The 18326-nt window shown below is 39.8% G+C and overlaps 1 protein-coding gene across 3 annotated transcripts in view; it reads left to right on the top strand.

Moving 5' to 3' along the window:
* The window catches only part of LOC134663071 (beta-arrestin-1), a 191026-nt gene that overhangs the window by 67118 nt on the left and 105582 nt on the right, over window positions 1–18326 (top strand). For 2 of the 3 annotated variants that reach the window (XM_063519389.1, XM_063519391.1), the window contains exons 5-13: window positions 589–731; window positions 1055–1281; window positions 2697–2829; window positions 4787–4947; window positions 7754–7897; window positions 8744–8830; window positions 9684–9806; window positions 10820–10914; window positions 17748–17757. In XM_063519389.1, the coding sequence (XP_063375459.1) occupies window positions 589–731; window positions 1055–1281; window positions 2697–2829; window positions 4787–4947; window positions 7754–7897; window positions 8744–8830; window positions 9684–9806; window positions 10820–10907 (1106 nt within the window). In that variant the 3' untranslated portion in view covers window positions 10908–10914; window positions 17748–17757. Of the gene's footprint in view, window positions 1–588; window positions 732–1054; window positions 1282–2696; window positions 2830–4786; window positions 4948–7753; window positions 7898–8743; window positions 8831–9683; window positions 9807–10819; window positions 10915–17747; window positions 17758–18326 lie in introns of those variants that run through there. The other variant, XM_063519390.1, reaches the window with a different exon arrangement.

Below are 18326 nucleotides of genomic sequence, written 5' to 3'. Positions count from 1 at the left end.
TTGCGTAGGTACTTTAAGTTTGTTAAGAGCTTATATCTACAGCGCCAGGTGGGGTTTGAAATTTATGTTAAGTAAGTATAAAACTAAATGCAAATATTCCGTGCCTAATATATCGTTATTACCTTATTACATTCACAGACACTTCTAATATCCTCTGAAGTCTAAATATATTAATTCAACTGGTCATCGAGTATCGAGTATTAGTTACATTTAGTTTCTTAACATACATATGTATGTCAGCTAATCCTTAAAGCCGTGTTTAGGTGCCATAAGTAGCAATTGCCTCTGAATTGATCATTGCCAATTATATACTATAATCGGGGTCAATAGTCACTATCAATGATAGGTATATAAGATATCCATGTACCAATACCGTAGTTATCTTCTTCCTCGCGTTGTCCCGGCATTTTGCTACGGCTCATGGAGCCTGGGGTCCGCTTGTCAACTAATCACAAGAATTGACGTATCCTCATGTAATGTTGAAAATTAAACTTATTTAGTTCTTTTATTTATGTCTCTACTGTTTAATCACATTAAAATTACTAGAAATATTGTATTGTTATGCAAATATCATGGTTTTCCTTGCAGACGGCGTGGTGCTAATCGATCCAGAATATGTTAAGGACAGAAAGGTGTTCGGACATGTGCTGGCAGCTTTCAGGTACGGCCGGGAGGACCTGGACGTGCTCGGCCTCACCTTCAGGAAGGATCTGTACCTTGCAGCGGAACAGGTGAGAACAGGTTGTTGTTATATCACCCTTACATTCACTTTAGATAGCGTGCTGATCATTGACCACAGGTTGGACCAGTTGAGAACAACTTCAACCGTGATAATACTGGCAATAACAGATGTTCTTAATTAATACCATTAGGTGGCCTAGCCAAGGTGACGATCGCTATCTAATCGCTTTGTGTCTCTCTATAACCCTGCTATATTTGTGTGACAGTGACAGTTGCGTTTCGTTCGCTACGTAGCGTTAGCGATTGGCATGTTGTCTACGGGGCCAGGCCGTTTATAAGCAACATTGCTTATTCACTCCACCATTGCTTCCAGATATACCCAGCAACGACGACCCTGAAACGACCGCTGACGCGGCTGCAAGAGCGGCTGGTCCGCAAGCTCGGGCCGGCCGCGCACCCCTTCTACTTCGAGCTGCCCCCTCACTGTCCGGCCTCGGTGACGCTGCAACCAGCGCCCGGAGACACTGGGAAGCCGTGCGGGGTGGACTATGAGCTGAAGGCGTTCGTGGCTGACTCGCAGGATGACAAGCCGCATAAAAGGTAACGAAATACCTAAAGCAAATTCATTATGGGGCCATTTCGTGACACTTTATTTTCACTATGTTCTTTTTGTGTAATTTTTTTTTTTTTTGAGTATCTATCCAGAGGCCGTGAGTTCAAGTCTCACCCAAGACAGTAATTTTTCCACTTTTAAGCTTAATAGCAATCCTGGATATGAATCAGGACAGGTGGTTCGCAGACGTTTCTGCTTGTTAAAAAATTAAAATTATGTGTATTGTCTGTGTGTTTATGAGTAGAAAACTATTCTATTCTATAGTCTGGAGAATTTCTCTTGACAATAATTCGGCTAATAATAGACATGTTGAATCGCCGGCATCGGTAACTTCATTCAGTTGTCTGAGCTTACTGTGGGACTTAGTCAATCTGTGTAAGAATGTCCTATAATATTTATTTATTTATTTTATTCATAAAATGTATATGCAGTATATGTAGGTATATGATCATAGGATAACATTTTCTCGTGATCCAGGGATGTGTTTATAACATGTTTAAAATCCTATGCTGGTATAACCTAAAGTAGCTGTATTATTTTATGATATATTTGTATTTTAGGTTAAATGTGATAAGCTAAATTTTCCGTATCGACCGTATCTAATAATAGTAACAAATAATACGAAACGAATTTCCTGTGACGCTAACTACATTCCCTGTGTTGACTCCTGACTTCCTTTCCTCATATGCCCGACATTATGCATGATTGATTAACATTAGACATCCGAAAGATAAATACGCAACAGAGCTCGGGACGGTTAAATTACGTACTGAGACAATATTTGTATGCAAACGTTTGCCTTAAGGCACGCCTTTTCTTTACTCCTCGGATCCACGACCTCTCGCAACCTTGTACGTTATTTTACGAGCGTACGGAACACGACCATCATATGAGAAATTCCGTAATATTTTTGTAGCTTAGTCTTATGTAGCTTAAGAGTAACCTTGGTCATTGTGTGTGAATTACATTGTTTAGCTGGAAGAGTTACGTAAACAAGTACAAAATATAACTGTTGACTCAGACCTTTTGCGAATTATAATTATAAGAATAAATTATCGAATTACTTCATATGTGCAGATTGAGAATAATCATGTGTCAATCGGCGTTTTCAGAAAAACGTGTATTTTCTACTACTTTTTACTTCAAATATGGCTATTTTACTCATAATTAGGAGTAACTACCTGTTTACCTACTTTTTCATACGTAATTTTCTAATTTTAAAGTCACTTACACATTTTTCTCCAAAATTGCCATTTTCTAACATAACTTTAAGATAAAAAAAGATAAAAAAGACCTAAAGTGAGCCTTAATTTTGTTCTTTTAATTCGGCTTGTCAATTTACTACCAACGAGACGTATAACCTAGAGAGGGAAAACTTTATTAAACCTAATAATATTTCCAGGAATTCCGTTCGTCTAGCCATAAGGAAGATAATGTACGCGCCGAGCAAGCAGGGCGAGCAGCCGTCGGTCGAAGTCTCTAAAGAATTCATGATGAGCCCGAACAAATTATACTTAGAAGCGTCACTCGACAAGGTATCGTTTTGACTTATACTGTAGTTAAACGGGTGTCATTCTGAATTCCTAACAACGTTTGTCCTAAAGTCACTTGCCCTAACTGGTTTGTCCTAATGGGCACATGTCCTAACGATCAATTGTCATAACGATTATTTTCCATAATGTAATGGTTAGCCTAATACTCATTTGTCCTAAGCATTTGTACCATAACTATAAAGATCCCTAATGTTTTTTACAATATTCTTCGAAATCCCTAACAATGTTTGGCATAAAATAACATGCTCTAACTGCTTTGACCTAACGGCTATTGCCCTAATGATCAATTGTCATAACAGTTACTTTTCCTATTGATCAATTATCATAACAATTACTTTCCATAATGAATGTTTAGCCTAAAACGCATATGTCCTAAGCATTTCTACCATAACTATCAATATCCTTAATGTTTTTTACCATATTCCTCGAAATTTCTATCAATGTTTGGCCTAACACATCACGCCCTAACTGGTTTGATCTAATGGGTATTGCTCTAATGATCAATTGTCATAAAAAATATTTTTCATTGCAAATTTTGTTATGTTTAAAGCGTGTTATATATATATTTAGCACACAAAATCTGAATCGGAGCACCCCACTATCCACGTGGTCTTGTCTGTCCTACCCCTAGAGTGTATGTAAAAAGCCGGAGGCGCGGAGGGGAAGCAGCCCTCGCCCGCCGTAGCAAAGCGCAGAGCACAATGTGAGCCGTAGCGGCTGAGGCTGGTCGCCGAAGGCGACCAGTAAGCCGAAGCTACGAAGGCGAGCATTAGGGCCTGCGCTTTGATACGCAAGGGCGAAGGGGCTGATTTGCCCGTAGCGCCGGAGCAGATGCGGAGTCCGATAGAAAACTGTTTCCAGAAAAGTGGGTTAGGTTAGAACTGCGACCCTCATGAAAAAGAACTGTTGCCAGAAAAGTGGGTTAGGTTAGGACGTATGACCTTTTTTTAGGCCTACAAATAATTAGGCCAGATAAGAACAATAACATTAGGATAAATACTCAATATGGAAAGTGCCATTATAGAAAAACATATTAGGACAAAAAAATCGGCCATTCGATAATAGGCAAATCAAAGTTAGGGCATACGAGTGTTAGGTCAAGCAACGATAGGCTAAGTAAAATTAGGTAACATGATGATTAGGATATATAATTTTTAGGCCTAACAATAATTAGGCAAAAAAAGAATTATGCTACATAACATTAGGATAAATACTCAATATGGAAAGTGCCATTAGGGAAAAACATATTAGGACAAAAAAAATCGGCCATTCGATAATAGGGAAACCAAAATTATACGAGTGTTAGGACAACTGATCATTATGGTAAACAATATTAGGGAATGCAAAGATAGGAGAAAAGACTTTAGGGATTCAGATATAGATCCTAGTTAAACAGTTGTTAATGAATTGACATAACTTATATTGAAAATAGGCTTATGGCTCAAAGTTATTTACCATACCTATATATTATTTGTCATCGTTTTATCAATTAAGTAACTTTGGACAAAGTTTTTCAACTTTTTACTTACTCATCATATAATACTAGCGACCCGCCTTGGCTTCGCACGGGTTAACAAATTATACGTAAACCTTCCTCTTGAATCACTCTATCTATTAAAAAAAAACCGCATCAAAATCTGTTGTTTAGTTTTAAAGATCTAAGCATACATATTCTCAATACAACTGTTTTACACTCCCTCTTAGCGTACTTTGGTCCCCCACTAAGTACGATCTTCGACATCGTTTTTCGTACATGAATCATCCGTCAAAGGTCCAGCCTGAATTTCGCCTTCCCCTTCTTCCAGGCCCAGGCAGAGGCATTATCCACGCAACTTTCTGGTTTTCGCAAAACGTGGTTGTACCAGCCAAGATGACATGAATGCTGCCATGTTGAATTTACACTGTTGATACCAATTTCCGACGTTTTTTTTAATTTCAGGAGCTGTACCACCACGGCGAGAACATAGCCGTGAACGTGCACATAGCGAACAACTCGAACCGGTCGGTGAAGAGGATCAAAGTATCCGTGCGGCAGTTCGCGGACATCTGTCTGTTCTCCACCGCGCAGTACAAGTGCACCGTCGCCGAGGCGGAGAGCGAGTGAGTGTTACACAAGCTGTCTCTTCCTAAACAGTGTCCGTACGGCAGTTTGCGGACATCTGCCCGTTCTCCACCGCGCAGTACAAGTGCACCGTCGCCGAGGCGGAGAGCGAGTGAGTGTTACACAAGCTGTCTCTTCCTAAACAGTGTCCGTACGGCAGTTTGCGGACATCTGCCCGTTCTCCACCGCGCAGTACAAGTGCACCGTCGCCGAGGCGGAGAGCGAGTGAGTGTTACACAAGCTGTCTCTTCCTAAACAGTGTCCGTACGGCAGTTTGCGGACATCTGCCCGTTCTCCACCGCGCAGTACAAGTGCACCGTCGCCGAGGCGGAGAGCGAGTGAGTGTTACACAAGCTGTCTCTTCCTAAACAGTGTCCGTACGGCAGTTTGCGGACATCTGCCCGTTCTCCACCGCGCAGTACAAGTGCACCGTCGCCGAGGCGGAGAGCGAGTGAGTGTTACACAAGCTGTCTCTTCCTAAACAGTGTCCGTGCGGCAGTTTGCGGACATCTGCCCGTTCTCCACCGCGCAGTACAAGTGCACCGTCGCCGAGGCGGAGAGCGAGTGAGTGTTACACAAGCTGTCTCTTCCTAAACAGTGTCCGTACGGCAGTTTGCGGACATCTGCCCGTTCTCCACCGCGCAGTACAAGTGCACCGTCGCCGAGGCGGAGAGCGAGTGAGTGTTACACAAGCTGTCTCTTCCTAAACAGTGTCCGTACGGCAGTTTGCGGACATTTGCCCGTTCTCCACCGCGCAGTACAAGTGCACCGTCGCCGAGGCGGAGAGCGAGTGAGTGTTACACAAGCTGTCTCTTCCTAAACAGTGTCCGTACGGCAGTTTGCGGACATCTGCCCGTTCTCCACCGCGCAGTACAAGTGCACCGTCGCCGAGGCGGAGAGCGAGTGAGTGTTACACAAGCTGTCTCTTCCTAAACAGTGTCCGTACGGCAGTTTGCGGACATCTGCCCGTTCTCCACCGCGCAGTACAAGTGCACCGTCGCCGAGGCAGAGAGCGAGTGAGTAGCTGACTAACTAATAGGGTAGTTAATGTTAATATGGTGTCGCGATCGACTACACATGTGCTAAGATGGAGGAGATTAATACAGCATATCACCACATTATTATGTGGTGGGGAACAAATCCCGCTCGGTGATGATAATCAGGCTTTGTGGGATACTTTGATATAGAATTGCGCCGCCGCCAACGTAAGTAGTGAAACTTGTAGGTAAGTTTAGTTGTTAGGTATTTAATATACTAACCACCACAGAAACAAGTACATATGAAGCGACTTACATTCATAGTCGTAGCGAAAGCGCGACAATATTAAGTGACTGCCGAATTTAGAGTGTTTTATTTTATATGCACTACCACCTACTCGGAAAATTCATACTTTTCACAAAAAAAACTGCTTTAATAAGTTCAGTGGTTTAAGCGCACAAATGAGATCTTATTGGTTAAAATTTTGTTCAATTGTGTCCAAGAAACACATTGATATTACTTCCTATGTTTACCCGACAACACTTTTAACAGTTTAACACTTTCTTACTTTGTATTTCTTATTCAGGCAACCAAAAGCGAAGGTGAAGAAAAAGTTTAAATTCCCATTTATCGGAATCTCTGATAAGAACTTAAAAATTGAGTCTCTGTAAGTTTGTTTGCTTTTTTCACTGCATGTGCAAGGTTCTAAGCTGTACATATATACATATTATATCACAATTTTGGTACTTCTTTTCTTATAGTGTTTTTCACTAACTTTCGAATTTAGTCATTTAATGAGTTTGTGAGTTTATTTCAATTTTCAACCCGGTTTGTTGAATGAAATATAATGGGGTTTAGTTGTAGTATACGTGAAGTTTAATATTTCCCTTGGTTTGGTGTGTTGTGCCCCTTCCTATAGATTTAAATACAAATGAATTTGGTCGCTTACACGCAATAGTTTTAATGAATCTGGGAGTTAGGCACGTAGTTAATCTATTGCAAACTGCTAGTACAATTTAGACATCACTAAATTATACCAGTTTTGTAACATACACAAATAGTTTCATACTTTAAAATATTTACAATAGGATCATTTTATATCTACTAGGAAATGGTTCTCCAAGGATTAAATATCATGGATTTACATTCAAGGGCTTTTGGATTTTGGTAATATGGGAAAGGGATCTTCTACTAAATAATACTACTAGATATTATTTTATATTAACTAGACATGATTAGTAATAGGCCAAGACCTAGATTTACGTCATGATAGATCTGGTCAGGTTCAGCACCCAGATTCGGAGTGTTAAGAAACTATGTCAATAAATAATCCTAATTGATGGACAACACACACATCCATAGCATACGCAGCTAGGCATATTTCTGATGTAAAACAGCTTGTATATTAAATTATTTCGCCTATTAGCTTTTAACAGAGTGTTTTTGCAACGTTTAGCCATATTCGCGAATTGCGAATTCAATGTGTACTTATTGTACACCTTCTACTCCGGCACTATCGCCTAAACCGCACCAAAAATGACATAGGCATACCTAAATCTGATGATTTAGGTACAGTTGATACTCGCAGGCCAGTTTCGAACCATCTTTACCTGTAGCGCTAAGATGTCCGGCTCTTTATCATTTGTCACCACGGCTGTCACATTCTAACAAATATGTAAGTGCGAAAGTGACGCATAGCATGACAAGTGATAAAAATGCGACCATGATAGCTGGTCTGGTGGTGCAGCTCTGCTCGCATATGGTTAAACGTTAAAAAGACAGTCTGTAATGTATATCGGCGTTTATTCAGCAAATGTTTGTCGACAGGGAGGGCTGCCCCGTGGGCCCGGGCTTCACGCTGAGCAAGGTGTTCACGCTGACACCTCTGCTGGCCAACAACAAGGACAAGTGGGGGCTCGCGCTGGACGGACAGCTCAAGCACGAGGACACCAACCTGGCCTCCAGCACACTGTGAGTATGATTCTGACGCCGATCGCCACACACTTGTTAAATCACAGGCGGCCTAGCTAAGGTGACAATCGCTCGCGCTTCGCCATCGAATCGCTTTGTGTCTATCGCTGTTCCATATTGGTATGACAGTGACAGTTGCGTTTCGTTCGCTACGGAGCGTTAGCAATTGGCATGTTGTCAACGGGGCCCGGCGGCCTGGCCAAGGTGACGATCGCTCGCGCTTCGCCATCGAATCGCTTTGTGTCTATCGCTCTTCCATATTAGTATGACAGTGACAGTTGCGTTTCGTTCGTTACGGAGCGTTAGCAATTGGCATGTTGTCAACGGGGCCTGGTATGGCAATCGACGTCAGCGTCAAGCGTAAATGCGAGTGAGCGTGAATTCCGTGGCCGAGGTATTGGAGACGGTTTACTCTAACCCTAACCTAACCTTTTCAGTCCGGTCACCCCTATGACTAATTAGAGAACCTGATTTTACCCCTCCTCCCAATGGTAATAAAAAATAAAACGTGTAAGTTTGTTGTATTGTTAAACTAGGTAAGCTTATTACCCCCGTAAAATACCAGTTTTACCCCCAGGTTAGGAACCACTGCTCTAACCGGTGCACCGATGTTGCAGCGTGAAAATTTACAGGTGCAACTAATATTGCTGACCTGATGATGGAGACAGGAGGTGGCCATAGGAACTTTGTGATAGAATAACTCAACCCAATTTGTGTTTGTATGTTGTGTTGCACGTTGAAAGAAAAACTGTAAAGTCCGCGATAAAAGCTTGTACCAAAAATGAAAATTTTGACAAAAAACTAATAAATATAGTTATGTAACAATTTTTTATGATGTGTTCACAGAATCGCAGATCCGGCGCAAAGAGAGAACCTGGGAATTATAGTACAATACAAGGTCAAAGTGAAATTGTGTCTGGGACCACTAGGCGGGTAAGAACTTAAACATACCGTTAATTTGAATATTTAAACAGATAGTAAACCTAGACCTATATATTAATTAGTCTGCATGAGGTCAGAACAGGTATAATTTAATTCGCCAAATTTGAATAGTCACTCAGATGAATTTATTATATTTGACATTAGGTTGGGTAAAAAGGACATAGGACATAGGTAGTTAATTTTTACCGGGACAAAAGGAACATGACTTTCCGTGTTCCTTTCACCTTAATGTTCCTCTTGCTCACAACTTGTATATTATTTTACGCTTTTAAACACCACGTCGGTGGTATAGTTTGTAGTTTTCTAGTAGAGCCCGAAGGCTTATCCTATTGTCTATTGTTCAGTAAAACCGCACTTGCTACTTACCTGCAAAAAAGGGTCTTATTTATTCTAATTGGCACCTGAGCGCAGGCTAGTCCAACGCTCAAAAAACCAGTGTAGGTGCGCTCTCCGATAACGCGCCTTTGTTACGCATCTCAATGACACATTTTAGACTGGTTCTGTAACGTTCGACTCGCAGGCACTCAGTAACCGAAGTACTGACCACACACATCGGTACAAAATATTTATCCATTAGTTCATTTTGAATCTTATTGCAATTTCCTTAGGAGTTGTAATTCAATTACCTGGGTAAAGTGAACGAGCGATTTTTTATGCAGGTGGTTGTGGCACGTGGCACGAGCGGTTTTACTAACAATAGACAATAGGATTAGCCTTCGGGGTCTATTAGAAAGCTACAAACTATAACCAAGCATACGGCCTGCGTGATAGAAAGCAGTTACCGCAGCCTATGGACGCCTGCAACTAGCATTTGTTTGTGACATAGATGAGTGTTTGGTTCCAGTGACCTGAGCGCCGAGCTGCCCTTCATCCTGATGCACCCCAAGCCGGAGGAGGAGCCGCCGCGGCTGCTGCCGGAGCCCGCGCCGAACGTCGACCACGACCTCATACAGCTGGACCCGCAGCCGTAACTATTCATTGCCTTTTTCCACTTCACTTACCATAATTTATTTACTAGCTTTTGCCCGCGACTTCTGCGTGGAGTTAGTAATTTGGGTACGCTGGCAATCCAACCTCTAGACTGAGCTTAGGCTAATTCTTTCATGAAACCGATGCTGCCAAAAATACGGGGGTGCGGGGGGACAAGGTGAGCGAATCCCGTGCCGTGATTGGTCCGTTCAAAGACACGGACCAATCACAGCACGGGATTGACTCGAAGATGGAGTAACGCTACCGTATGTGTGGCAGAGGGGGTAGCGCGACTATGCTATGTCTAGAGGTTGGATTGTCTGTGTTTGGGTAGCTTATTTTTACCCAATCTGCTTTTTAAGATTCCCCATACAATCTTCCACCCCCTTTTCACCCCCTTAAAGGGTGATTTTTGAGATAAAAACTGGGTAGTTTGACATAGGGTCGCCATCCGACTTTTCGTCCCATAAGAAACTAATAGGCATTTTTGGGCTTTTGAGAATAGTCCAGTATTTTACGGGTACAATGTTTTCCCTCATGGAAAATCAACTTATTGGTACGTCCAGTAACTAGTTACGAACTCCTTGTTTTTATTTGTTAGGACAGACTTATTATAAATGCAAAAGTAACTGTCTGTTCATGTTCACAAAGAAGATACATTTTATTAAGTCCCAGGAAAGAACATAGGATAATTTTTATTACAGAAATCATTCCTTAACAGGTTGTGAAAAAGGGGGTGGAAAAAATTACTATTGACTAGCGACCCGCCCCGGCTTCGCACGGGTTAACAAATTATACCTACATAAATCTTCCTCTTGAATCACTCTTATTTATTTTAAAAAAACCGCATCAAAATCCGTTGCGTGCAGACAACACAAAACAGACAGCGGGAAGTGACTTACTTTTATACTATGTAGTGAAGTACAAATACTGATTCTACACAGAAAGTTGCGGGCAAAATCTAGTGGTGTAATAAATAGCCTTTCTAATAGTAGAATCATTCTGTTTCAGCGATGAGAACGGGCAAGAGCAGGACGACGATATAATTTTCGAGGACTTCGCACGTCTCCGGCTCAAAGGTGCCGACGCCGACAACTGAGCGCCACGCACACACACACACACACACACACACACACACACACACACACACACACACACAAACGCACACACACGCGACCTATATCATCATAATGCAACGCACACATGATGTTTTCCGCCGTTTGAAAAGACAATTTGAATAATATAGGAACACGGATCAAACATTAGATATACTCCGTCAAGCCATTTTCGTCAGTAGAAAAGAGCGGCAAATTTAAAAAAAAGCGGCCAAGTGCGAGTCGGACTCGCCCATGAAGGGTTCCGTATTTAGGCGATTTATGACGTATAAAAAAAAAACTACTTACTAGATCTCGTTCAAACCAATTTTCGGTGGAAGTTTACATGGTAATGTACATCATATATTTTTTTTAGTTTTATCATTCTCTTATTTTAGAAGTTACTGGGGGGGCGGACACACATTTTACCACTTTGGAAGTGTCTCTCGCGCAAACTATTCAGTTTAGAAAAAAATGATATTAGAAACCTCAATATCATTTTTGAAGACCTATCCATAGATACCCCACACGTATGGGTTTGATGAAAAAAAAAATTTTGAGTTTCAGTTTGAAGTATGGGGAACCCCAAAAATTTATTGTTTTTTTTTCTATTTTTGTGTGAAAATCTTAATGCGGTTCACAGAATACATCTACTTACCAAGTTTCAACAGTATAGTTCTTATAGTTTCGGAGAAAAGTGGCTGTGACATACGGACGGACAGACAGACGGACAGACAGACAGACAGACAGACATGACGAATCTATAAGGGTTCCGTTGTTTGCCATTTGGCTACGGAACCCTAAAAATTGACGCGAAGTATTATAATCCCATAGAAATTTTTAATTTCGCGCCTTTTTCTACTGGCAAACTTGTTTGACCGACTATATCAATCCGATGTTAACAGAAATGGCCAAAAATATTTGGTCATTTCTATTAACCTCTATTTCACTATACTAATGTTTTTACGTCACCCTAGCTACGCGAGGAGAAAATCTCACTTCCTGGCCAAAGCAAGACGTAAAACTTTAGACAAACCACGGGCGGTAATTCGTAAAGCCCCAGATCGCATATTTATGGCCCTCACCTTCGGTTCGGGCCACAAACACCTGCGATCTGGAGCATTCACGAATTCACCTCCCTAGTTATGTAATGTACTATTTCACGACGGAAACATATTATTTGACGATCGACACGCGCAGTGTGAGTGAACGAATTTCAAATTGTTTAAATATGAATGTGCGTCCTCGTCTGGTCTATAAATGTATCAATGTTGTTGACTGATCTGGTAGTAAAAACTTACATAATACCCGATTTAATCGAATGTTCGCGTTAGATGCGCCGGTGAGCGAGCGGGATATCGCTACATACGTGTAGTGCTGTCTCGCTCACACACATACGCGACCGATGAGCGACTGTCCAAAAATATTCTCTATCGATGTACAATTGTACAGTGTATAATGTTTCGAGAGGATTTGACTATTCACAATTCAATGAATGCAATGGAGATTTTATATTGTATTCGATGTATATTGTATATGAAAATTTATTTTAATAGTTTTTTTTATTGATCAAATTATGCGAGTACAAGCTTTTTTTAAAACGGTCGGCCATCGATTTGTTTAAATAGTACAATATGTTGGTAATATGCATTTAATAGATTAAAATAGTTTTTACCTCTGTAATGTAATTTAATTTGAAGTAGCGCTGTAAGTATATATTTCCTTATTGTTGTTGGAGTTTTAAATGCTACGAAATATACTGGGATTATATCGCGCTGAGGACGCAGGCGGCGCCACGGGATTTGTCTATCTTGGTTATTGGTTCTAGAACAAAGTAATATAATAGTACCAATGATGGTATAGATGTAGAAACAATTGTGAAAATATTGTTGTATGAATTTACGCTTATACCATATGTAATATCATCCGTAATATATATATATATATATATATATATATATATATATATATATATATATACTTATGACAGGGTTAATTTTGAATTTTACGTTTAAGTGGTTTATAGGTAAGATTTAGCTAACGCAAATGTACCTGGGGTGCTATAGTTTTGGCCACTACATAGTAATGACGACCGGTCTGGCCTAGTGGGTAGTGACCCTGCCTGTGAAGCCGCGATCCTGGGTTCGAATCCCAGTAAGGGCATTTATTTGTGCGATGAGCACAGATATTTTTGTTCCTGAGTCATGGTTGTTTTCTATGCATTTAAGTATTTGTATATTACCTATATATATCGTTGGTTGAGTACCCACAACACAAGCCTAGAGCTTACCGTGGGGCTTAGTCAATTTGTGTAAGAATGTCCTCTAATATTTATTATTTATTTATTTATTTAATGGGGTTGGCAACTGTCAAAGGTTTGCATAGATGGCGCGATCGTAGCTTGTCCCTTTTTCTAGGGCTGGCATCCAGGGCATTAAAAAAACAAAAATTTGTCAAAATTCTAGGGATTGACAGGGCAAGCTATTATGGCGCCATCTGCTAAATACTTCGACCGGCCAACCCCATTGGCCACTACTAACAAATCAAAAAGAAACAAGACAATTGAAGCCTTATTGTTAGGAGTGGCCAATTACTATGTAGTGCCCAATAATCACCCCACGTCTAAAATAGCAGAAAAGAGATTGGTTACAAAAAAGTATAAAGTCAATGTGGCTAATTCCGCCATAGGGGACTATTCCGTCCACGAACGTATATTTCCTTGATTTTCAATTATAGGAAAAAAGACCATCTGCTATTGATTGCTGAAACTAAAAGCAATCGCTGCTTTGTCGATGAAATTATCAATTTTGTTCGAGAAAAACGCTAGTAGACGGAATAGTCCCTATGACGGAATTAGCCACATTGACTTTATATTTACACTATTGTTTAAAACCTATGCAATTATTCGGTACTCGGCGCCGCCGCGTCCGTCGCTATAGTCACGTAGGTAGTCGGTGTTTACTGTAGTCGGGGGTAGGACGGTCGAGATCTGCTGTGGCCTTCCAGACAGAATTTATTCTCTAGCTGAATTATTATCATTAGATGTTATATTTGTTGACTTTTATATTCCAGATACGAAAATGATTCAAAGAATGACAGTTCGATTAATTCTATTTGTCCAACTGAGCCCTGTGCTGGCAATTGACACGTGACACTGAAGATTTCCTGTACATTTTTCATACATTTTTGGACCGCTAAACACAGATGTAGCCATAATCCTTTACCATCGTATTTTCTTGGAAACGTTAGTATTTGTCATGCTACTTCAGTCAACCTCAGTAATTTTTGTACTGAGACTGACTGAAATAGCATGATACGTTCGTACGTTTTCGTGAAAATACGATGGTAATGGATTATGTTACTACATCTGTAATGACGGAGCACGTCAATATTTATTTAATGGACCAGCTATGTACGGTAAATGGGGTTAGCAACTGTCAAAGGTCTGCATAGATGGTGCCATCATTAGCTTGCCCTTTTTTCTATGAGATTTGGCTTAAAGGGCTGGCATCCGGGGCATTAAAAAAAACAAAAATTTGACACAATTCTAGGGACTGACAGGGCAAGCTATGCTAGCGCCATCTGCTAAATACTTCGACCGGCCAACCCCATTGTCGACGTTGGGCGGAGATTGTCAGGGTGGTGAAATAGGGGCCTGATCTGTTATGTTAGTACAAAATTGGTAGGTACAGATACCTTCACGCTGCCTACCATACAAAATTATAGCTAAGAATGTTTGAATCTATTTTGAATTGAGTTGAATTTCATTTGTTCTAAAATTTCATTAGTCAAACGAAATGCTACTTTTTTAATTTTATGAAAGTTGATAATGATAGGTATGCCATTGTAAAAGAATGTACCTACATCGTAGTGTACATTTGTAACCGAGTGTACATCGTAATGTACATTTGTAAAATTGTAACCGAGTGTACATCGTAATGTAAATTGGGCGACACGAGGTTACAAAAGCAGTACTTATGAATTTGTAAGTAAACTGGCCATGGACCCAGTAGCGTAGCGTAGTGGGGGCGGGGGGGGGGGGGGGGGCGGCCCGCCCCGAGCGGCACTTTTAGGGGGCGGCAGAATTTCAGAATAAATACCAATAATATCGTATAAATATTTGAACTATTTCAGTCGCACTTATTATATTGAAATACGTAAGCTAGGGGGCGGCAAAATTTTCACCCGCCCCGAGCGGCCGAGACCCACGCTACGCCACTGCATGGACCGTCATTTTAGTACCTGAAATATAAACGCAGTTTATGATTCCGGACATCTTACATATCCTTATCGTTTTGTGCGTGATGTGTTCAAATTTCAAAGCACATTAAGTAATATCTTTTCGTAATAGGCGTTTTATAAGTATGGTATAAAGTTATACTTACATTTAGCCTGTGAAAATATTGAGCACTTTTATAGATATTGCACCTTAGGCAGAGGTCACACGCGGTTTAACAAAACGTTTTCCTTCAGATATGTAACTGCCAGCATAATTTTAACCTTTTAACCGCCGTGGTCTTGAATATAAGACATACAATATCCAGCTCATTTAGCCGCAGTCTGATAAACAAGACAAAACTTCGTGTAACTTCGCACCGGCGGAGAACCGAGCACGCGCGATGAAAAATTCTAAGCGGTCTTTTGACCGCGTGTGCAACCTTTTGGTTAAAATTGATTTAAGTTTCTTTACGCGTAAAATTCCAGTCAATCGTTTCTTTTGCTTATTTTTAAAGTGCTACTAATAGAAGCTTGTTAATTTTTTTCAACTGAAAAATTAATTTTTGATATTAACAAGTGTTGAATTGGCAGTTCGTGCAAAGACTGCAAAGCAATTTTCTGTTGAATATTATCATTGGCTAACTGTAAGTATACAATTGAAGAGTAGCGCCCTCATAATATTATGTAGGGTCTGTGCGGAAAGAGAAGAGTCGTAGAATGTATGGGCTCCCTTACATTTCACGACTCTTATCTTTCCGCACAGGCTATAACTGTAAAAATGTTTATTGATTCCGTCAGTGTACATTAGGCCCGACTAAAGGCCTGTACACACAGTCTTATGATAAAGTATCTGTTTGGTGTACATTTGTTCTGTACAAATAGTTGTGTAATTTATGTGGCATGTTTACTTGTGTACTAAGCTTTATAATGCACAATTTTCGAAGCTGTATCTTTTGGATTTTGTAGATTGACAAGTTATAATATTCTTTGACGGTTTGTACATACTAGATGTGGCTGAATTGAGAAAGATACAGCGATGGTATGGCGTAATGCCAACCACGCACAAAGGAGCTTGATACTTGCACTAAAATTGTATAAGTAATATGATCTAATTTTATAACGGGTTACTAAAACATTGTCTACGTGGTTATAAAATGGTTCTGTAGCATACAAATATTTGCGCATAGAACTGAAATTAAAATTAGTAACCCTACAGGACAAAGATGATGTGATGACGTTATTTTATGAATATCAATGCATTATTATTACTCTGAATGGATAATGTTTCTGTTGCTATACAGTTGTGTTATTTATGTATTCTAATGTAAGTATTAAAACGGTTTTGTATACGTAAACGGTTAGTTTGAAAGAGGATTTACAGCCAACAGGTAATTTTATTGAGGCATATGTGGCAGAAATAAGTACAAGTACCAAGCGAAGTCGGTGTTTATAATGTTTATATTATAATAAAAGATATAAGACATTAGTTGTGACTGTTTGTGTCTATCTCAACATACTAAATAGAGAATGTAGCAAATCTTCTCGTTTTTAAATCGAAATAAAATATAAAGACAGGAACAAAAGATGGGTGCTTTAAATCTTTTCGTTGACTAACATTATTTCACTTGGTATTAACTGATTATTATATAACACGAGAGAATATTAGCTCATTGTAGATAGATCAATATAAATATTACATATGTATAGTAAAAGAGCAAAGCCACGTTCTCGTTTTTATCAAGCTTTAAAAACATGTTAGAGAGACACCTCACTAGCGTCTCCCGAGCGTCGGCGCCTACCCAACTCTATGGCTGCTGCCCGACGCAACGTTGGCGCAACTGCGCAGCGACAACGTTTTCCATAGTGCTGACTAGACGCCGACTTTCAAAAGACGCTAAGTGTGGGGTCCGTCTTTATGTTTGTACTTTAGTTCAGACTTTGAACAAATAGTTTTCTTTCTTCACGCGTTTCTAGTTCAATATCTACCACTTGGCTGTAAAATTGAACTCATTACCAGAAATCATAGTATTATTTCTTCTTTAAAATGTCATGTGAAATCGTTCTTTGGGAGTCAATGGAAATTAAATTCAGTCAAGTGATTTGATTTTTTCATGCTCTAAAGTCATACGAAGTCCTTTGCAAAAACATGAATAGTAAAACGCACTACCTACACATTCTTTTTTAATTTTACATCGAAAACTTTTTGATGTATACTTTTTTCAATAAATATTTAACCAATAACATTGATGTGTTTTTCTTATGTGTCCTTTTAGCTAAACTTTGCCGCCGGGTTCTGCCCAAGCACGCATGCATATCTAACGTAGTGGTTATATTCTCTTTGTGCGTTCAAAATTCGTTAAATTTTTTGTGTATTCTTGCGCAATAAATTCCTATTAAAAACTGATTTGCCCAATGTAACTTACGATTGTTATTATTTTTGATAATATTGGAATAAATGTCAAATGACCTTGAGGCCAGAGCATAATACCTACAATTTGGTGGCAAACCAAATCGTCACACATAAAACTACATAGGAACTACCTAGGTAAATTTTGTCGGAAGCCTCGTTTCCAACCTTGTAGGAGACGTTCAAATACACGCAATAAACTTCTGAAGCTCACCCATTAACACCACACAACACACACACAGACTGAACACTAGTAAGAAGCCGGCCTTTAAAATATTTGTGAGGTTATTAATTACACAGCTGGTAGTCGCCATAAACATACTTAACAACTAAATAAAATAAAGGTTTAGGACCGAATATTTTATACCATCGCAGGAGTATGATATGAACAAACGTAACTATCACTTAATACAGCCCTCCGATCCTCCGATCCGATCCTTAATACAGACTTGAATAGGTCTGATAAAAATAAATAAGATTTACTTTTGTTACTTATCTAAAGTATGTGCAGTGGATTACACTTACCTTTAACTTAGCGATGAAACACTAGTCCACAATCAATTCGTCGATTAAAATAAAATGAGGGAACAGTAATCACTATTGTATTCATTACTTACTACTTAAAATTAGTTAATATTTTGTCAAGTTTCGTTCATTTTCTTTCTATTCTAATCTACCATCTATGTTTCAAATGCTAACGCTCCCGCCATTTTGAAACACGACGTTCCAGTTCGCTTTAAACTTTAAAGTTTAATCAAATGCGTTCGTTCTATAGGTTACAGTAGTAATAAAGAACGAA

The sequence above is a fragment of the Cydia amplana genome, chromosome 4 (genome assembly GCF_948474715.1).
Source record: "Cydia amplana chromosome 4, ilCydAmpl1.1, whole genome shotgun sequence".
Taxonomy (NCBI): Eukaryota; Metazoa; Arthropoda; class Insecta; order Lepidoptera; family Tortricidae; genus Cydia; species Cydia amplana.
This window is presented reverse-complemented; position numbering and strand designations above follow the sequence as displayed.